This window comes from Salmo trutta, chromosome 15 (genome assembly GCF_901001165.1).
Source record: "Salmo trutta chromosome 15, fSalTru1.1, whole genome shotgun sequence".
NCBI classification, from domain to species: Eukaryota; Metazoa; Chordata; class Actinopteri; order Salmoniformes; family Salmonidae; genus Salmo; species Salmo trutta.
The window spans coordinates 1976755-2000200 of record NC_042971.1 but is presented as its reverse complement, the minus strand read 5'-3'; the positions used below and the strand labels follow the sequence as shown (position 1 = coordinate 2000200).

At 39.0% G+C, this 23446-nt stretch overlaps 2 protein-coding genes across 2 annotated transcripts in view; one reads left to right on the top strand and one right to left on the bottom strand.

The window, feature by feature from the left end:
• The window catches only part of LOC115149648 (tripartite motif-containing protein 16-like), a 1197515-nt gene that overhangs the window by 1056891 nt on the left and 117178 nt on the right, over positions 1–23446 (bottom strand). The gene's annotated exons all lie outside the window — the stretch shown is intronic.
• Positions 5668–22400, top strand: LOC115149572 (NLR family CARD domain-containing protein 3). Its single transcript, XM_029692528.1, has 8 exons — positions 5668–5714; positions 9253–9488; positions 9640–11425; positions 11627–11800; positions 13496–13669; positions 20111–20284; positions 20970–21016; positions 21314–22400. The coding sequence occupies exons 1-8, from the start codon at positions 5668–5670 to the stop codon at positions 21865–21867; spliced, it is 3192 nt and encodes a 1063-aa protein (XP_029548388.1). The 3' UTR covers positions 21868–22400.

The following is a 23446-nucleotide window of genomic DNA, read 5'->3' as shown; positions in this document are numbered from 1 at the left end:
AGTATATATAATATATATATAATCCTTTATAGGAGGTTAGGAAGTGTCTGAGTATACAGTATATATAGAATATATATAGAACCCTTAATAGGAGGTTAGGAAGTGTCTGGGTATACAGTATATATAGAATATATATAGAACCCTTTATAGGAGGTTAGGAAGTGTCTGAGTATACAGTATATATAGAATATATATAGAACCCTTTATAGGAGGTTAGGAAGTGTCTGAGTATACAGTATATATAGAATATATATTGAACCCTTTATAGGAGGTTAGCCTGTCTGAGTATACAGTATATATAATATCTATATAGAATCCTTTATAGGAGGTTAGGAAGTGTCTGAGTATACAGTATATATAATATATATATAGAATCCTTTATAGGAGGTTAGCCTGTCTGAGTATACAGTATATATAATATCTATATAGAATCCTTTATAGGAGGTTAGGAAGTGTCTGGGTATACAGTATATATAATATATATATAGAATCCTTTATAGGAGGTTAGGAAGTGTCTGAGTATACAGTATATATATAATATATATAGAACCCTTTATAGGAGGTTAGGAAGTGTCTGAGTATACAGTATATATAATATATATATAGAATCCTTTATAGGAGGTTAGGAAGTGTCTGAGTATACAGTATATATAATATATATATAGAACCCTTTATAGGAGGTTAGGAAGTGTCTGAGTATACAGTATACATATATATATAGAATCCTTTATAGGAGGTTAGGAAGTGTCTGAGTATACAGTATATATAATATATATAGAACCCTTTATAGGAGGTTAGGAAGTGTCTGAGTATACAGTATATATAGAATATATATAGAATCCTTTATAGGAGGTTAGCCTGTCTGAGTATACAGTACATATAGAATATATATAGAACCCTTTATAGGAGGTTAGGAAGTGTCTGGGTATACAGTATATATAATATATATATAGAATCCTTTATAGGAGGTTAGGAAGTGTCTGAGTATACAGTATATATATAATATATATAGAACCCTTTATAGGAGGTTAGGAAGTGTCTGGGTATACAGTATATATAATATATATAGAAGCCTTTATAGGAGGTTAGGAAGTGTCTGAGTATACAGTATATATAATATATATATAGAACCCTTTAGAGGAGGTTAGGAAGTGTCTGAGTATACAGTATATATATAATATATATAGAATCCTTTATAGGAGGTTAGCCTGTCTGAGTATACAGTATATATAGAATATATATAGAACCCTTTATAGGAGGTTAGGAAGTGTCTGGGTATACAGTATATATAGAATACATATAGAACCCTTTATAGGAGGTTAGGAAGTGTCTGGGTATACAGTATATATATAATATATATAGAACCCTTTATAGGAGGTTAGGAAGTGTCTGAGTATACAGTATATATATAATATATATAGAACCCTTTATAGGAGGTTAGGAAGTGTCTGGGTATACAGTATATATATAATATATATAGAACCCTTTATAGGAGGTTAGGAAGTGTCTGAGTATACAGTATATATAGAATATATATAGAACCCTTTATAGGAGGTTAGGAAGTGTCTGGGTATACAGTATATATATAATATATATAGAACCCTTTATAGGAGGTTAGGAAGTGTCTGAGTATACAGTATATATAGAATATATATAGAACCCTTTATAGGAGGTTAGGAAGTGTCTGAGTATACAGTATATATAGAATATATATAGAATCCTTTATAGGAGGTTAGGAAGTGTCTGAGTATACAGTATATATAATATATATAGAACCCTTTATAGGAGGTTAGGAAGTGTCTGGGTATACAGTATATATAATATATATAGAACCCTTTATAGGAGGTTAGGAAGTGTCTGGGTATACAGTATATATAGAATATATATAGAACCCTTTATAGGAGGTTAGGAAGTGTCTGAGTATACAGTATATATAGAATATATATAGAATCCTTTATAGGAGGTTAGGAAGTGTCTGAGTATACAGTATATATAATATATATAGAATCCTTTATAGGAGGTTAGGAAGTGTCTGAGTATACAGTATATATAGAATATATATAGAACCCTTTATAGGAGGTTAGGAAGTGTCTGAGTATACAGTATATATAGAATATATATAGAACCCTTTATAGGAGGATAGGAAGTGTCTGAGTATACAGTATATATAGAATATATATAGAATCCTTTATAGGTTAGGAAGTGTCTGAGTATACAGTATATATAGAATATATATAGAACCCTTTATAGGAGATTAGGAAGTGTCTGAGTATACAGTATATATAGAATATATATAGAATCCTTTATAGGTTAGGAAGTGTCTGGGTATACAGTATATATATAATATATATAGAACCCTTTATAGGAGGTTAGGAAGTGTCTGAGTATACAGTATATATAATATATATATATAGAATCCTTTATAGGAGGTTAGGAAGTGTCTGAGTATACAGTACATATAGAATATATATAGAACCCTTTATAGGAGGTTAGGAAGTGTCTGGGTATACAGTATATATAATATATATAGAACCCTTTATAGGAGGTTAGCCTGTCTGAGTATACAGTATATATAATATATATATAGAATCCTTTATAGGAGGTTAGGAAGTGTCTGAGTATACAGTATATATAGAATATATATAGAACCCTTTATAGGAGGTTAGGAAGTGTCTGAGTATACAGTATATATATATATATAGAATCCTTTATAGGAGGTTAGGAAGTGTCTGAGTATACAGTATATATATAATATATATAGAACCCTTTATAGGAGGTTAGGAAGTGTCTGAGTATACAGTATATATAGAATATATAGAGAACCCTTTATAGGAGGTTAGCCTGTCTGAGTATACAGTATATATATAATATATATAGAACCCTTTATAGGAGGTTAGGAAGTGTCCGAGTATACAGTATATATAATATATATAGAACCCTTTATATGAGGTTAGGAAGTGTCTGAGTATACAGTATATATAATATATATATAGAATCCTTTATAGGAGGTTAGGAAGTGTCTGAGTATACAGTATATATAGAATATATATATAGAACCCTTTATAGGAGGTTAGCCTGTCTGAGTATACAGTATATATATAATATATATAGAACCCTTTATAGGAGGTTAGGAAGTGTCTGAGTATACAGTACACATAATATATATATAGAACCCTTTATAGGAGGTTAGGAAGTGTCTGAGTATACAGTATATATAATATATATATAGAACCCTTTATAGGAGGTTAGGAAGTGTCTGAGTATACAGTATATATAGAATATATATAGAACCCTTTATAGGAGGTTAGGAAGTGTCTGAGTATACAGTATATATAATATATATAGAACCCTTTATAGGAGGTTAGGAAGTGTCTGAGTATACAGTACATATAATATATATATAGAACCCTTTATAGGAGGTTAGGAAGTGTCTGAGTATACAGTACATATAATATATATATAGAACCCTTTATAGGAGGTTGGGAAGTGTCTGAGTATACAGTACATATAGAATATATATAGAAGCCTTTATAGGAGGTTAGGAAGTGTCTGAGTATACAGTACATATAGAATATATTATATATATATAGAATATATATAGAACCCTTTATAGGAGGTTAGGAAGTGTCTGAGTATACAGTATATATAATATATATATAGAACCCTTTATAGGAGGTTAGGAAGTGTCTGAGTATACAGTATATATAATATATATATAGAACCCTTTATAGGAGGTTAGCCTGTCTGAGTATACAGTATATATAGAATATATATAGAACCCTTTATAGGAGGTTAGCCTGTCTGAGTATACAGTATATATAGAATATATATAGAATCCTTTATAGGAGGTTAGCCTGTCTGAGTATACAGTATATATATAATATATATAGAACCCTTTATAGGAGGTTAGCCTGTCTGAGTATACAGTATATATAATATATATATAGGACCCTTTATAGGAGGTTAGCCTGTCTGAGTATACAGTATATATATAATATATATAGAACCCTTTATAGGAGGTTAGCCTGTCTGAGTATACAGTATATATAGAATATATATAGAATCCTTTATAGGAGGTTAGGAAGTGTCTGAGTATACAGTATATATAATATATATATAGAACCCTTTATAGGGCTCTTTGATCAGAACTCTAGAGGTTCTTCTTCGCTGAATTGGTCTTCATTATATCCAAACACACTGGTGGTCAGGGAGGCATCTCTTTGTTTGAACGATGGCCCACGTCAACTCTGGCTGACTTTTTTTACAATACAATGAATTACAATGCAATACAATACAATACAATACATTACAATACAATACATTACAATACAATACAATACATTACAATACAATACAATACATTACCATACAATACAATACAATACAATACAACTTTGTCCATTAGTTACAGCAAACAACCAACATGTCTCTTCTGCTCCGTTCTTAACCCCCCCCATATAACCATAAGAGTAAATTCTCTTTATTCTCAGCACTTCTACAACCAATTTTCTACTCTGAGACGCTTTGTGGATATGGGCCCAGATTTCAAAATATAGTTATAAAAAAACTTTGAACGTTTGTTTAACATAATAATAAAAAATGAATATTACTTATGTAACCCACTGTAAAGACTGGGTTTAGTGTTTTGTGCCACTGTTCTGGAACATCCCGTACAGAACTGTCCGTGTCCACGTCCGGTTACGCACAGAGTGGGCTGAGGTGATCTTGGGGAATAACAACTGAGTTTGTTACAGTGTTGAAACGCTGAAGTTTATTGTTCAATTAGCTTTTTGCTTTACGGTCAGGGACAGTATGAGTGTAGTCAGATCCTTTTCACTCTCTATCCTTGTTTCATTTTGTAGTTCACCGGATTCGTCATCATCCTCGAGACGAAGTACAGAACAACCTGTTACCTAGCCAAGCTAGTCGGTACAGCTAGGTAAGCTAGCTAGCTACTCTACCAGCAGCATCCTAGTTATCCTATCTAGTCGGTACAGCTAGGTAAGCTAGCTAGCTACTCTACCAGCAGCATCCTAGTTAACCTAGCTAGTCGGTACAGTTAGGTAAGCTAGCTAGCTACTCTACCAGCAGCACCCTAGTTATCCTAGCTAGTCGGTACAGCTAGGTAAGCTAGCTAGCTACTCTACCAGCAGCACCCTAGTTATCCTAGCTAGTCGGTACAGTTAGGTAAGCTAGCTAGCTACTCTACCAGCAGCATCCTAGTTATCCTAGCTAGTCGGTACAGCTAGGTAAGCTAGCTAGCTACTCTACCAGCAGCATCCTGATTATTTTCCTGTGGGGGGGAGTGGTGGTGAATCCAGGGAGAACTAAACTAATCTGTTGAACTATCTATCGTGGTCTTATGCTTCCATCTATTGGAATTATTTAGCAACTACAGTACTACTGAATAATGTGTAATTCCTTACTAAAGTAGTATTTACTCAGAATTGCAAAATATAACATTTTCTAGTTCATTTTACCACTTACAACCATAAAATAACAATTTATAGCATAACAAACAATGAAACTGACATAAACCAAAAACACCATACATTTAGTAGATGAGAGATGTAATGTTTGTCTCTACTGTGTTGAAGTCCAATCAAGCAGGAGAGACCAGCCTCCCCTGTTCCCAGCTGTGTGTCCATGAAGAGTGACCGGTCTATGATGCATCCTATAGAGTTTAGAGAGGGAGACTTTTCTACTGAACAAAGGTAAGAAGAACTCATGGGTCATGGTCAGTGAGTTAAACAACACTGTCTCTAGTCATTTCTCCTCTCCCATTTTCACATTTATTTTTTGTTGTTTTCATAATCCGTAGGCTATTTTTGTCCATTTTAATAGTCCTAAAACAATATTAAACAAACACAACATTCCCCCCATGTGTGTCTGAACTCCCTGGATGAGAAGATGTGATCTCTACTTTTATTTTACCTTTATTTAACTAGGCAAGTCAGTTAAGAACAAATTCTTATTTTCAATGACAGCCTAGGAACAGTGGGTTAACTACCTTATTCAGGGGCAAGACGACAGATTTGTACCTTGTCAGCTCGGGGATTTGAACTTGCAACCTTTCAGTTACTAGCTCAACACTCGGCTACCCTTCCGCCCCTATCTATCCTGATTGCCTAGTCACTTTTACCCCTACCTACATGTGGATATTCCCTCAATTACCTCAACTACCTGGTACCCCTGCACATTGACTCAGTACTGGTACTCCTTATAGTCTCATTATTACCTCAACTACCTGGTACCCCTGCACATTGACTCAGTACTGGTTCTCCTTATAGTCTCATTATTACCTCAACTACCTGGTACCCCTGCACATTGACTCAGTACTGGTACTCCTTATAGTCTCATTATTACCTCAACTACCTGGTACCCCTGCACATTGACTCAGTAATGGTACTCCTTATAGTCTCATTATTACCTCAACTACCTGGTACCCCTGCACATTGACTCAGTACTGGTGCTCCTTATAGTCTCATTATTACCTCAACTACCTGGTACCCCTGCACATTGACTCAGTACTGGTTCTCCTTATAGTCTCGTTATCGTTATTTTATTGTTATTATAATTGTTTTGTTATTTTATCAAATACAATTTGATTTGAAGCTCATTGGCAGAAACACGTCATGGTGTCTAACTGTCGTCTCGTGCTGAACAGATCATGTTTGGATGTTGAAGCCCGGTGGCTGGAAAAACTCCCTAGAAAGGCAGGAACCTAGGAAGAAACCTAGAGAGGAACCAGGCTCTGAGGGGTGGCCAGTCCTCTTCTGGCTGTGCTGGGGGGAGATTATAAGAGAACATGGCCATTAAGTTCAGATTGTTCTTCAAGATGTTCAAATGTTCATAGATGACCAGCAGGGTCAAATAATAATCACAGTGGTTATAGAGGTTGCAACAGGTCAGTACCTCAGGAGTAAATTGTCAGTTGACTTTTCATATTTGAGTATTCAGAGGTCGAGACAGCAGGTGTGGTAGAGAGAGAGAGAGAGAGAGAGAGAGAGAGTGAGTGAGGGGGGAGAGGGAGAGGGAGAGGGAGGGAGAGAGAGAGAGAGAGAGAGAGAGGGAGGGGGGAGAGAGAGAGGGAGAGACAGAGAGGGAGGGAGGGAGAGAGAGATATACAGAGAGGGAGGGAGGGAGAGAGAGAGAGAGAGAGAGAGAGCGCGCGAGAGAGAGAGAGAGAGAGAGAGAGAGAGAGAGAGAGAGAGAGAGAGAGTGAGTGAGGGGGGAGAGAGACAGAGAGAGACAGAGACAGAGACAGAGACAGAGAGAGACAGAGAGACAGAGAGACAGAGAGACAGAGAGACAGAGAGACAGAGAGACAGAGAGACAGAGAGACAGAGAGACAGAGAGACAGAGACAGAGACAGAGACAGAGACAGAGAGAGAGAGAGAGAGACGGCGAGAGACGGCGAGAGACGGCGAGAGACGGCGAGAGGGAGAGAGGGGGTTAGTTACATCTGCTGGGCAGCAATAAATAGCAGAGTGTGATTATAGGATAGAGGTATTTATTTGTCCATAGATTTGATCAAAACTCTGTCTATGAACAGAGTATACTGTTCCCAGCTGTCTGTCTATGAACAGAGTATACTGTTCCCAGCTGTCTGTCTATGAACAGAGTATACTGTTCCCAGCTGTCTGTCTATGAACAGAGTATATCTCTCTCTCTCCTTTATCTCTGTAGTGGATGGTCTACTCTGTTAGAGGATCAGTATCTCTCTCTCCTTTATCTCTGTAGTGGATGGTCTACTCTGTTAGAGGATCAGTATCTCTCTCTCTCCTTTATCTCTGTAGTGGATGGTCTACTCTGTTAGAGGATCAGTATCTCTCTCTCTCCTTTATCTCTGTAGTGGATGGTCTACTCTGTCAGAGGATCAGTATCTCTCTCTCTCCTTTATCTCTGTCGTGGATGGTCTACTCTGTTAGAGGATCAGTATCTCTCTCTCTCCTTTATCTCTGTAGTGGATGGTCTACTCTGTTAGAGGATCAGTATCTCTCTCCTTTATCTCTGTAGAGGATATTCTACTCTGTTAGAGGATCAGTAGTAACATCTACAATCTCTCTCTCTCCTTTATCTCTGTAGTGGATGGTCTACTCTGTTAGAGGATCAGTATCTCTCTCTCTCTCCTTTATCTCTGTAGTGGATGGTCTACTCTGTTAGAGGATCAGTATCTCTCCCTCCTTTATCTCTGTAGTGGATGGTCTACTCTGTTAGAGGATCAGTATCTCTCTCTCCTTTATCTCTGTAGTGGATGGTCTACTCTGTTAGAGGATCAGTATCTCTCTCTCCTTTATCTCTGTAGTGGATGGTCTACTCTGTTAGAGGATCAGTATCTCTCTCTCTCCTTTATCTCTGTAGTGGATGGTCTACTCTGCCAGAGGATCAGTATCTCTCTCTCCTTTATCTCTGTAGTGGATGGTCTACTCTGTTAGAGGATCAGTATCTCTCTCTCCTTTATCTCTGTAGTGGATGGTCTACTCTGTTAGAGGATCAGTATCTCTCTCTCTCCTTTATCTCTGTAGTGTATGGTCTACTCTGTTAGAGGATCAGTATCTCTCTCTCCTGTATCTCTGTAGTGGATGGTCTACTCTGTTAGAGGATCAGTATCTCTCTCTCTCCTTTATCTCTGTAGTGGATGGTCTACTCTGTTAGAGGATCAGTAGTAACATCTACAAGTCTCTCTCTCTCCTTTATCTCTGTAGTGGATGGTCTACTCTGTTAGAGGATCAGTATCTCTCTCTCTCCTTTATCTCTGTAGTGGATGGTCTACTCTGTTAGAGGATCAGTATCTCTCTCTCTCCTTTATCTCTGTAGTGGATGTTCTACTCTGTTAGAGGATCAGTATCTCTCTCTCCTTTATCTCTGTAGTGGATGGTCTACTCTGTTAGAGGATCAGTATCTCTCTCTCTCCTTTATCTCTGTAGTGGATGGTCTCCTCTGTTAGAGGATCAGTATCTCTCTCTCCTTTATCTCTGTAGGTTATGGTCTACTATGTTAGAGGATCAGTATCTCTCTCCTTTATCTCTGTAGTGGATGGTCTACTCTGTTAGAGGATCAGTATCTCTCTCTCCTTTATCTCTGTAGTGGATGGTCTACTCTGTTAGAGGATCAGTATCTCTCTCTCCTTTATCTCTGTAGTGGATGGTCTACTCTGTTAGAGGATCAGTATCTCTCTCTCCTTTATCTCTGTAGTGGATGGTCTACTCTGTTAGAGGATCAGTATCTCTCTCTCCTTTATCTCTGTAGTGGATGGTCTACTCTGCCAGAGGATCAGTCCAGGTGTGCAGTGTGCCAGCAGGTTCTGAGGGATCCAGTCTCTATCACCTGTGGACACAGGTTCTGCAGACAGTGCATCACCAGATACTGGGAGAAACCTGCTCCTTCAGGAGACTATGACTGTCCTCAGTGTAGAAAGAGATCCAGAACACGTCCTGTACTACAGCACCTGAGTGAACCCAATGATGCAAGAGGCTTTGAAAAATGTAAGACCACTTGCAGACCTGTGCTAAGTCAATACCTCAATTTGATTAAGTGTTAACTACAATAATATAAGTTACTGTAGTTGTGGAAGGCCCACATTTCATGCTGTCAACGAATGTGTCTGATAACACCCTATTTCCTCTTCCCTTGTAGTGGATGACAGCCTGCAGAGAGCTATAGTAAACCATAAAGACAGTCTGAAAAGGAGGTATGAATGTGTGATAGAAGGCATCGAAACAGCAGGGAACCAAACTCCCCTCAACAGGATTTACACAGAGCTCTACATCACAGAAGGCGAGAGTGAAGGGGTTAACAATGAACATGAGGTGTGGCAGCTAGAGACAGCACCCAGGACACCAACCTCACATGACACAGTAATCCACTGCAATGACATCTTTAAACCCTTACCCGGCCAAGAGAGAAGCATCAGAACTGTGCTGACGAAGGGCATCGCTGGCATCGGAAAAACAGTCTCTGTGCAGAAGTTCATCCTAGACTGGGCTGAAGGGAAGGCAAACCAAGATGTGGATATCATATTTGTACTTCCTTTCCGGGAGCTGAACTTGATCAAAGATCGCCAGTACAGTTTTCTCAGACTTTTAAATGACTTCCACACAGAACTAGACATAGGCAATGCAAAGAAACTCACTGCCTGTAAAGCTATGTTCATCTTTGATGGTTTGGATGAAAGCAGACTTCCATTGGATTTCCAGCACAATGAAAATGTGTCTGATGTCACCCAGACATCATCTGTAGATGTTCTGCTGACAAACCTCATCAAGGGAAATCTGCTTCCCTCTGCTCTCCTCTGGATAACGTCCCGACCAGCAGCAACTAATCAGATCCCCCCTCAGTGTGTTGACCAGGTGACAGAGGTACGAGGGTTCAATGACCCACAGAAGGAGGAGTACTTCAGGAAGAGATTCAGTGATGAGGACCTGGCCAGCAGAATCATCTCACACATAAAGACATCAAGGAGCCTCCACATCATGTGCCACATTCCAGTCTTCTGTTGGATTTCTGCAATAGTCCTTGAACACATGTTGAAACATAAGAGAGAAGAGATGCCCACGACTCTGACTGAGATGTTCACACTCTTCGTGCTCATTCAGACCAGCCTGAAGAACCAGAAGTATCATGGAAGAGATGAGATGGATCAAGAGGAGCTCATGGAGTCACATAAGGAAGTTCTTTTGAAGCTGGGGAAGCTGGCGTTTGAAAATCTGGAGAAGGGTAATCTCATGTTCTATGAAGAAGACCTGAACGTGTGCGGCATTGATGTCAAAGAAGCATCACTGTACTCAGGAGTGTGCACACACATCTTTAAAGAAGAGTCTGTGTTATTTCAGAGAGTGGTGTACTGCTTTGTACATCTAAGCATTCAGGAGTTTCTCTCAGCTGTCTACATGTACCATTGTTACACAAGCAAGAACATGGATGCACTGAAGCCCTTCTTCAAGAGAAAGTCTGAAGAGCTAACCTTGCATGAGCTGCTGAAGAGTACCGTGGATAAAGCCTTGGAGAGTAAGAATGGACACCTGGACCTTTTTGTCCGCTTCCTTCATGGCATGTCAGTGGAGTCCAATCAGAAACTCCTACGAGGTCTGGTGACACAGACAGAAAGCAGTCCAGAGAGCGTCCAGAAAACAATCCGATCCCTTAAGGTGATGCAGAGGAAGAACATCTCCCCTGAGAGGTGGATTAATCTCTTCCACTGTCTGATAGAGATGAAAGAACATTCAGTACAGGAGGAAATCCAAGAGTACTTGAGGTCAGAGAAAAGATCGATAAACCTCACACTTGCTCAGTGTTCAGCGCTGGCCTACATGCTGCAGATATCAGAGGAGGTTCTGGATGTGTTTGACCTAAAAGAATACAAGACAACACAGGAGGGTCGTAGGAGACTGCTCCCAGCTGTGAGGTGCCGCAGAAAGGCTCTGTAAGTACTCAAACTTACTGTATGTGGGAGCAGCAGTATTTTTAATAGCTGAAACTCTTGAACATAATATAATACAAACTGATCAGAAAGCAATGCACTGGGGACATATTAGTCGGGCAGGTGTAACAGTGTAAGCAGGGGAAGCTAAGCATAACATTTTATTACAACCTGTCTCTCATGGTATTTATTCTATGTTGACAGACTCAATGGCTGTAAACTCACAGACACATCCTGTGAAGTTTTGGCCTCAGTTCTCAGCTCAAACTCCTCATATCTGAGAGAGCTGGACCTGAGTAACAATGACCTGAAGGATTCAGGAGTGAAGCTGATCTCTGCTGGACTGGGGAATCCCCACTGCAGACTGGAGACTCTGAGGTCAGTATTCCTGTAGTTGGTCAACAAGTGATAACTGTTCACCAGATCCACATGTGTTTACCAGGCACACATAGTCCACACCATATGTGTTTAGACAGTGAAGCTTACGGTTTTTAATTTGGTGAGAAAATCCATGTGTTTCTAATAAGAGTTTGTCACCTTAATTTAATGACTAGCGGATAGCGGGTGCTGTGGCTTTGGGTTTAAACAGCAGGGGTTGCTGGGATAGCTCTTTAGTTTAGAGTTTGGTACTATTGGGAATAATATTTTCTTCACAATCTAGTCGACCAATTTGCTTTCCCTAGAAAAATGCACCTATAATTTTTCATTTACCAAATAAAAAACAGAAGTTATTTGAGTTTCTATGAGTTTCTGTCGATGGTTTTGCCACAAAGTCTAGCGATATCAGAACATTTTCCCACTTGTCTGGTCACATGCACTCTAGCCAACGACTGGCAGATACAGTGCAGAGGGTTCATGATGAGATAATTTTTTTAGATCAAGTTCATCACTGTGCACTTTCACAAACCTGTGAAGTTAATCATAATTTATTTAATCTGTAGCCTAATAAACTGCATGATTTTCCAAGTCCTAGTGTGAGTTAATGTGGCTGCAGTTTATTTCGACATGATGGTTATTCTAGCCAGGGGTGCAACTTTGGTTTTGGAAGTGTTGGGGGGAGGGGTATAATCCAGTTGGATAAACACTCCAAACAGCCTACCCGACAACTCAGAGGCGTCCGCATGGTCCTAAAGCACACTGTTGCCTCGTTTTTAACCCCATTCCAATGATAAAACTGGGGGGGTACAAAAATGCAATTTCAGAATGTAGGGGGAAATGTCCCCCCGTCCCCAGTGAAAGTTGCACCCCTGATTCTAGCAACATTTGCGCAACAAAGCGTGTCCACTACTGGTCCCATGTGCTATTTTACTGGCAAACATTATCCACTCCTGTCTAGAGTAAATTATTTTGTTGACATTTAGGAAAATTTACGACAAATATCCCACTGGGCATTGGCGCCAGTTCAATATCTAGTTTTGATTTACATTTAGCTGAGTTCTCAACTAACCGTAAATTCAACATGAAATGAATAACAAATGTCACCATGTTATTGGATTTAGGTTAAAGGTTGGGTTAAAAAAATACAAAATGCCCTTACTTTGATGACTTTTTGCGAATCCATTCAGTTTTCAACGTTGATTCAATGTCATCCCATTGATCAATCCGTTTTTGCCCAGTGGGATGCTATTTCCATCTAGCATTTCATTACTGTTTTATCAGAAATGTACTTTACTTGAATACAAATGGTTGGATAAAAACAAGGTTATTGGCTGACTTGATTTTCTATCAGCTGAAAACTCTTGAAGAAATGTTTATATAAAAAACAATTAGAGAAAACAATGAGCCATGTATGCACAGTGTACACATTAGTTGTGTCTGGGTAATAGTGTAAGCTAAGCATAGCATTATAATCAGTGGAGGGTAAACGCAAGTAAATGCAGTTTACACATCTTTTTCATTTTGCATGAGCATTTACGCATCTTTTGTGGGAAAATGTATTGAAGTATATGGGGAGCTTTACTTTATTCTCTGTTAACAGCAATCAGCGTTTACCCAACACCCACCACTTTTTTACCACTACATCATGGATTATAACACAACCTGTCTCTCATGGTATTGACTCTGTGTTGGCAGACTCACTGGTTGTAAACTCACAGACACATCCTGTGAAGTTTTGGCCTCAGTTCTCAGCTCAAACTCCTCATATCTGAGAGAGCTGGATCTGAGTAACAATGACCTGAAGGATTCAGGAGTGAAGCTGCTCTCTGCTGGACTGGGGAATCCCCACTGTAAACTGGAGACTCTCAGGTCAGTGTCGTGTCTTTGGCTATGCCGGATTAAGTGATATGACATGCTACTCTATAAAATCCTTTCTCTGCAATTAACCTGTTGGGGATAGGGGGCAGTATTTACACGGCCGGATAAAAAACGTACCCGATTTAATCTGATTACTACTCCTGCCCAGTAACTAGAATATGCATATAATTATTGGCTTTGGATAGAAAACACCCTAAAGTTTCTAAAACTGTTTGAATGGTGTCTGTGAGTATAACAGAACTCATATGGCAGGCAAAAACCTGAGAAGATTCCTTACAGGAAGAGCCTGTCTGACAAGTTCTTGTTCATCTTGGCTCTTTTTATTGAAGACTGAGGATCTTTGCTGTAACGTGACACTTCCTACGGCTCCCATAGGCTCTCAGAACCCGGGAAAAAGCTGAATGATATCGAGGCAGCCCCTGCCTGAAACACATTAGCGCTTTTGGATAGTGGCCTGTCAGAGGACCATCAGACTGGGGCTCGTGCACGAGGGCACGAGATGTTTTTATTTTCTCTCTCTTTGAACGAAAACCACCACTCCCGGTCGGAATATTATCGCTTTTTTACGAGAAAAATTGCATAAAAATTGATTTTAAACAGCGGTTGACATGCTTCGAAGTACGGTAATGGAATATTTAGAATTTTTTTGTCACGAATGCGTCGTGCTCGTCACCCTTCTATACCATTCGGATAGTGTCTTGAACGCACGAACAAAACGCCGCTATTTGGATATAACTATGGATTATTTGGGACCAAACCAACATTTGTTATTGAAGTAGAAGTCCTGGGAGTGCATTCTGACGAAGACAGCAAAGGTAGTAATCAAATCAAATCAAATCAAATTTATTTATATAGCCCTTCGTACATCAGCTGAAATCTCAAAGTGCTGTACAGAAACCCAGCCTAAAACCCCAAACAGCAAGCAATGCATGTGAAAGAAGCACGGTGGCTGGGAAAAACTCCCTAGGAAAAACTCCTGAGAAAGGCCAAAAACCTAGGAAGAAACCTAGAGAGGAACCAGGCTATGAGGGGTGGCCAGTCCTCTTCTGGCTGTGCCGGGTGGATATTATAACAGAACATGGTCAAGATGTTAAAATGTTCGTAAATGACCAGCATGGTCAAATAATAATAATCATAGTAATTGTCGAGGGTGCAACAAGCACGTCCGGTGAACAGGTCATTTAACATTTTTCTTATAGTAAATCTGACTTTGGTGAGGGCTAAACTTGCTGGGTGTCTAAATAGCTAGCCCTGTGATGCCGGGCTATCTACTGAGAATATTGCAAAATGTGCTTTCACCGAAAAGCTATTTTAAAATCGGACATAGCGAGTGCATAGAGGAGTTCTGTATCTATAATTCTTAAAATAATTGTTATGTTTTTTGTGAACGTTTATCGTGAGTAATTTAGTAAATTCACCGGAAGTGTTCGGTGGGAATGCTAGTCACATGCTAGTCACATGCTAATGTAAAAAGCTGGTTTTTGATATAAATATGAACTTGATTGAACAAAACATGCATGTATTGTATAACATAATGTCCTAGGAGTGTCTAAATATTCCATTACCGTACTTCGAAGCATGTCAACCGTTGTTTAAAATCAATTTTTATGCTATTTTTCTCGTAAAAAAGCGATAATATTCCGACCGGGAGTCGTTTTATCCGTTCAAAGACGAAAGAATAAAAACATGGGGTCGTCTCGTGCACGAGCCTGAGTCCCATTGTCCGCTGATAGACCACTTGGCAAAAGCGCTAATGTTTTTCAGCCAGGGCTTGGAATTACGTCATTCAGCTTTTTCCCGGGTTCTGAGAGCCTATGGGAGCCGTAGGAAGTGTCACGTCATGCCAGAGATCCCCTGTTTTTGTTAGAGATGATCAATAAGGCCATGAAATGGTCAGAGAGAGCGCTTCCTGTTTGGAATCTTCTCAGGTTTTGGCCTGCCAAATGAGTTCTGTTATACTCACAGACACCATTCAAACAGTTTTAGAAACTTTGGAGTGTTTTCTATCCAAAGCTAATAATTATATGCCTATTCTAGTTTCTGGGCAGGAGTAATAATCAGATTAAATCGGGTACGTTTTTTGTCCGGCCGTGAAAATACTGCCCCCTATCCATAACAAGTTAAGTACCAACGCATATTTTCAACTGGTTCTATTACCGAAATATGGTTCCTTTCCCCCCACTTGTTTGATGTTCCCAGACTCTCTATGTTTAACAAAGGCTATTCAAGAGTCCTTCAGTAGAGTCAGAGAGAGAGGGAAGGGAGAAAGGTATTTATGGGGGGGTCATAAACCTTACCCACAGGCCAACGTCATGACATCAGTGTTCCTGTGTTTGGTCATTAAGAGATAACTGTTCACCAGATCTGAGTGTTAACAAACTCAGTATTATACTCAATGCAATGTAAATCTGATACCTCAGTATATGTAGACTGTGCTTAAACTCTACAGTTTTAAAGGTCCAATGCAGCCATTTTTATCTCAATAGATCGAATCCCTGAGCTGACAAGGTAAAAATTTGTCATTCTGCCCCTGAACAAGGCAGTAAACCCACTGTTCCTATGCCGTCATTGTAAATAAGAATTTGTTCTTAACTAACTTACCTAGTTAAACACAGGTTAAATAAAAATAAATAAATACAAATCTCTGGGTAAGAAGTACCTTACTGTGATTGTTTTCAATTTAAATTGTAAAAATTAACAAAAAATAGCTTCTTCGCAAAGAGCAATTTCTCAAGGAATAATTTAGCTAGGACTGTCTGGGAGTGGTCTGAGTGGGGAGGGAAAAACTGAAAACTAGCTGTTATTGGCAGAGACGTTTGGAAGAAAATGTATTCATTATCATTACTCTGGTGTTATTTGTTATTTGCATAACATCATCTGATTGGCCATATGCTAATGAGGGCCAGTGGGCACCTCTCTGATATGTTTCTTGTAATATGAAACCATGTCAAGTTAGCAGTAAACATGCCTTTATTAAGTTAAACCGTTCATTGTGATTGTTCTTACGTATAGACAAACTAGATTACATGACAATTACAATATTTTATATGAATGAGAGATTGCTTGTAGAGAGAATGCATTTTAAAGGCCCAATGCAGTCAAAAACATGATTTACCTGTATTTCCTATATATTTCCACACTATGAGGTTGGAATGAAATGATGAAATTGTTAAAATTATGATAACGTCCTTTTAGTGTAAGAGTTGTTTTGGTGGGATGAAAACAGGGGATCCAAAAACGTTCACCTCTATCTTTTTTTTGTTACTTGTTAAATTAAATCTATTTCTCAGAGCAACTGTATTAGTATAAAATAATGTCATTTGTAAAACAAATATGTAGCATACAATATACACTATCTATACAAAAGTATATGGACACAACTTCAAATTAGTGGATTTGGCTTTTACAGCCACACCCGTGGCTGACAGGTGTATAAAATCGAACACACTGCCATGCAATCTCCATAAAGAAACATTGGCAGTAGAATGGCCTTACTGAAGAACTCAGTGACTTTCAACGTGGCACCGTCATAGGATGCCACCTTTCCAACAAGTCAGTTCGTCAAATTTCTACCCTGCGAAAGCTGCCACGGTCAACTGTAAGTGCTGTTATTGTGAAGTGGAAATGTCTAGATGCAACTATGACTCAGCCGCAAAGTGGTAGGCCACACAAGCTCACAGAACGTAACTGCCGAATGCTGAAGCGCATAGCGTGTAAAAATCGTCTGTCCTCGGTTGCAACACTCACTACCAGGTTCCAAACTGCCTCTGGAAGGAACGTAAGCACAATAACTGTTTGTCAGGAGCTTTATGAAATGGGTTTCCATGGCCAAGCAGCCGCACACAAGCCTAAGATCATCATGCACAATGCCACGTGTTGGCTGGAGTGGTGTAAAGCTCGCCAGCATTGGACTGGTTTTGGTGGTTGCCAGGAGAATGCTACCCGCCCCGAATGGACAATGACATCTGTAAAGTTTGATGGAAGAGGAACAATGGTCTGGGACTGTTTTTCATGTTTGAGGCTAGACCCTTAGTTCCAGTGAAGGGAAATCTTAATGCTGAAGTATACAATGACATTCTAGATGATTCTGTGCTTCCAACTTTGTGGCAACAGTTTGGGGAAGGCCCTTTCCTGTTTCAGCATGACAATGCCCCCGTGCACACAGAAATAGTTTGTCAAGATCGGTGTGGAAGAACTTGACTGGCCTGCACAGAACTCTGACATCAACCCCATCAACCACCTTTGGGATGAATTGGAACGCCGACTGCGAGCCAGGCCTAATCACCCATCATCAGTGCCCGACCTCCCTAATGCTCTTGTGACTGAATGGAAGCAAGTCCCTGCAGCAATGTTCCAACATCTAGTGGAAAGCCTTCCCAGAAGAGTGGAGGCTGTTATAGCAGCAAGGGGGGGGGGGCACTCCATATTATTTCCCATGCTTTGGAATGAGATGTTTGACGAGCAGGTGTCCACATACTTTTGGTCATGTAGTTTATGGAGTTCAGTATTTGTATGTTTTTTATTTTATAGTATTTTTTACTCACCTTTATTAATAATTCACGACCCCACTGAATATAAATATATACAGCTACCAATCTCTCTATTAACTGCCAAATAGTTGCAGTGTGATTAATATCATGTTAAACTCTTTACAGGTTGTCACTCTGTGGAGTCACAGAGGAAGGCTGTGCTTCTCTCGTCTCAGCTCTGAGGTCAAACCCCTCACACCTGAGAGAGCTGGACCTGAGTAACAATGACCTGAAGGATTCAGGAGTGAAGCTGCTCTCTGCTGGACTGGAGGATCCCCACTGTAAACTGGAGACTCTGAGGTCAGTATTCCTGTAGTTGGTGAACAAGTGATAACTTTTCACCAGATCCACATGTTAACAAAGGGCCTAAATACACAATACAATGACAATTTGATACCTCACCATCTGACCTTTGACTGACAGTATATGGAGCCATACATTATGCAGTATAGTATATGGAGCCATACATTATGCAGTATATGAAGCCATACATTATATAGTATATGGAGCCATACATTATGCAGTATATGAAGCCATACATTATATAGTATATGAAGCCATACATTATGTAGTATATGAAGCCATACATTATATAGCATATGGAGCCATACATTATGCAGTATAGTATATAGAGCCATACATTATGCAGTATAGTATATGGAGCCATACAGTATGCAGTATAGTATATGGAGCCATACATTATGCAGTATAGTATATGTAGCAAAACATTATGCAGTAAAGTATATGGAGCCATACATTATGCAGTATAGTATATGGAGCCATACATTATGCAGTATAGTATATGGAACCATACATTATGCAGTATAGTATATGGAGCCATACATTATACAGTATAGTATATGAAGCCATACATTATATAGTATATGAAGCCATACATTATACAGTAGATTATATGAAGCCATACATTATATAGTATATGGAGCCATACATTATACAGTAGAGTATATGAAGCCATACATTATATAGTATATGAAGCCATACATTATGCAGTATAGTATATGGAGCCATGCATTATGCAGTATAATATATGAAGCCATACATTATATAGTATATGAAGCCATACATTATACAGTAGATTATATGAAGCCATACATTATATAGTATATGGAGCCATACATTATACAGTAGAGTATATGAAGCCATACATTATATAGTATATGAAGCCATACATTATGCAGTATAGTATATGGAGCCATGCATTATGCAGTATAATATATGAAGCCATACATTATATAGTATATGAAGCCATACATTATATAGTATATGGAGCCATACATTATGCAGTATAGTATATGGAGCCATACATTATGCAGTAGAGTATATGGAGCCATACATTATGTAGTATAGTATATGGAGCCATACATAATACAGTATAATATATGGAGCCATACATTATACAATATAGTATATGGAGCCATACATTTTATACTATATGGAGCCATACATTATACAGTATATTATATGGAGCCATACATTATATAGTATATGGAGCCATACATTATACAGTATAGTATATGTAGCCATACATTATATAGTGTATGGAGCCAGACATTATACAGTATAGTATATGGAGCCATACATTATATAGTATATGGAGACATACATTATACAGTATAGTATATGGAGCCATACATTAAGCGGTATAGTATATGGAGCCATACGTTATACAGTGTATGGAGCCATACATTATACAGTATAGTATATGAAGCCATTTACTTTTTGAAAATGTGTAAAATTTTCTCAAGCTCTACATAAGATATTGTGAAGATCAATCCATGTACAGATGGATTTGGCAGGGGACAGGAAACTATTTCTGAAAGTTGCAAAATATACAGTATACAGCTGCCACTCTTTCTTTTCAAAATAATTGTACTCTTTGCAGGCTGTCAGGCTGTTTAGTTACAGAGGAAGGCTGTGCTTCTCTGGTCTCAGCTCTGAGGTCAAACCCCTCACACCTGAGAGAGCTGGACCTGAGCTACAATCACCCAGGAGACTCAGGAGTCAGACTGCTCTCTGCTGGACTGGAGGATCCACACTGCAGACTGGAGAAACTCAAGTATGTACATGTGTCGATCTGTTGATGAGTGACATACTGTAAGACATTTTTCTGCGTTTGGGTTTGTTATGATAATTGATAGTTAACAGGTTAGGTATCAGAATTGATAGTTAACAGGTTAGGTATCATAATTGATAGTTATCAGGTTAGGTATCATAATTGATAGTTATCAGGTTAGGTATCATAATTGATAGTTAACAGGTTAGGTATCATAATTGATAGTTATCAGGTTAGGTATCATAATTGATAGTTATCAGGTTAGGTATCATAATTGATAGTTATCAGGTTAGGTATCATAATTGATAGTTATCAGGTTAGGTATCATAATTGATAGTTATCAGGTTAGGTATCATAATTGATAGTTATCAGGTTAGGTATCATAATTGATAGTTATCAGGTTAGGTATCATAATTGATAGTTATCAGGTTAGGTATCATAATTGATAGTTAACAGGTTAGGTATCATAATTGATAGTTAACAGGTTAGGTATCATAATTGATAGTTATCAGGTTAGGTTTTGTATGTTAATTTAAATGTACTGTAAACCAGACATTTTACTTACCACCACATGGAAAATGTGATATGCTGAGAGAGAGAGAGAGAGAGAGAGAGAGAGAGAGAGAGAGAGAGAGAGAGAGAGAGAGAGAGAGTACATTTACTGTCTGTTCTCCTGCTCCCCTTCCAGTGTGAAACCTGATGGAGTGTTAACAATCAAACCATGGCTTAGAAAATGTGAGTGTTGACTAATGTTCAGAATTATCCTGTTATTACTCAGTCTAATTTCAAGTTGATTCAAAGAAAAATCATTTTTCAGAGCTTGTTAAGTGATCTATGTATGTGTGGTTACACTAATTAGACTGGCTCCATTTACTATATAATGTATGGCTCCATATACTATACTGTATAATATATGGCTTCATCTAGATAACCATCTTAGATAACCTTTCCTTTGTCTTTTAATACCTAGAAACATTAACATTCTGATGTAGTATGAAGATGATTTGTGATATACCTGGTTTCATCCATCAGATGTCTGTGATCTCACACTGGACCCAAACACAGTAAACAGACTCCTCTCTCTGTCTGAGGAGAACAGAAAGGTGACATGTAGGAGAGAGGAGCAGCCGTATCCTGATCACCCAGAGAGATTTGAGGACTGTGAACAGGTGCTGTGTAGAGAGGGTCTGACTGGGCGCTGTTACTGGGAGGCAGAGTGGAGTGGGAGAGGGGCTTACATAGGAGTGACATATAAAGGAATCAGCAGGAGAGGAGGGGTTAATGACTGTTGTCTTGGATACAATGACAAGTCCTGGTGTCTGGACTGCTCTGACAACAGTTACACGGTTTGGCACAATAATAATCCCACTACCATAGACGTCCCCTCCTCCAGCTCCCACAGAGTAGGAGTGTATCTGGACTGGCCAGCCGGCACTCTGACCTTCTATAGAGCCTCCTCTGACACACTGACCCACCTGATCACATTCACCACCACATTCACTGAGCCCCTCTATCCAGGGTTTAGGCTTTGGTATGACACCTCAGTGTCCCTGTGTCAGGTGGTCCCTGTGTCAAACACAACATGATGTTTCACTCTAATCAGGGTCATGTTCAGTAAGACACACTGGAGCAACAATGTAGAATATCTCTTTAGTCATGAGATAAAATGTTATTATTATATCTAAATATTCATGATTATACACCACCTAAGTTAATAGTCATTAATAGAATGAATCACCACACTGTGTTGTAAAAACTGGTTTCATTTACACATCACTGATCTGGTTGTTATTGGGCTTCTTGGTGTTTGTAAATATTGTAGAATATTTATTTGTCACATTCTTAACACAACAATCTGGTTTCTGTATGAACTCAATTCAACTGAATGAAATGATGTGACTGATGTGACTAATAAAGGTTCATCAACCAGATGGAAGAAGAGAGGTGTAAATGTTTTAATATTGATCACAATATGACAGTACAGTAATAGATGGAAGAAGAGAGGTGGAAATGTTTTAATACTGATCACAATATGACAGTACAGTAATAGATGGAAGAAGAGAGGTGTAAATGTTTTAATACTGATCACAATATGGCAGTACAGTAATAGATGGAAGAAGAGAGGTGTAAATGTTTTAATACTGATCACAATATGACAGTACAGTAATAGATGGAAGAAGAGAGGTGGAAATGTTTTAATACTGATCACAATATGACAGTACAGTAATAGATGGAAGAAGAGAGGTGGAAATGTTTTAATACTGATCACAATATGACAGTACAGTAATAGATGGAAGAAGAGAGGTGGAAATGTTTTAATATTGATCACAATATGACAGTACAGTAATAGATAGAAGAAGAGAGGTGGAAATGTTTTAATATTGATCACAATATGGTTGTCACGACTTCTGCCAAAGTCGGTTGCTCTCCATTTGTTTTGTCTTGTTTTCCCACACACCTGGTTTCAATTCCCTCATTACATGTTGTATATTTAACCCTCTGTTTCCCCCATGTCCTTTTGGGAATTGTTTATTGTTGTCACAGTATCCAAAGAAAATTGTGCCCCTCCTCGGCCGGGCGGCGCTCGGCGGTCGTCGTCGCCGGTCTACTAGCTGCCACCGATCTATGTTCTGTGTTCGTTGTGTTTTGTCTGTTTAAGTCCGCACCTGTTTCCTTTTCTGTAATTAGTAGGGGGGGTATTTAGTTTGTTCCTTTTGGTTTGTGTTTTGTGCGGGATTGTTTATTCGTCAGCGGGCAGGTCTGTGAACGTTCTGTGTTTTTGCAAATTTTTCCCCAGCGGATTCTCGCTAGAGGAATGTTATATTTGCCGGGCTGCTCCCCGTGCGTATCTTTGTTTTCTCGGGGTTTACTGTGTTCCCGTGTGGTCTCTGGGCACACCCGATGCCCTCTTATTACGCCGAGTGTTTTTTTCGGTGCAATAAATATACCGTTCTACGGCACTACTGGACTACGTCTCCTGCTTTTGACTCTGCCTTTTCCTCCTGCCGTACGGAATCGTGACAATTGTATGTGCCTGTGCACTTGTTTTACTGGTGCGCGACGGGTTTTGTACGTATGTGTTTGTTGTTTTTGTATGCCGGTATTTTTATATATTAAACCGCTCCGGCTATTACCAAGTTCTGCTCTCCTGCGTCTGACTTCCCT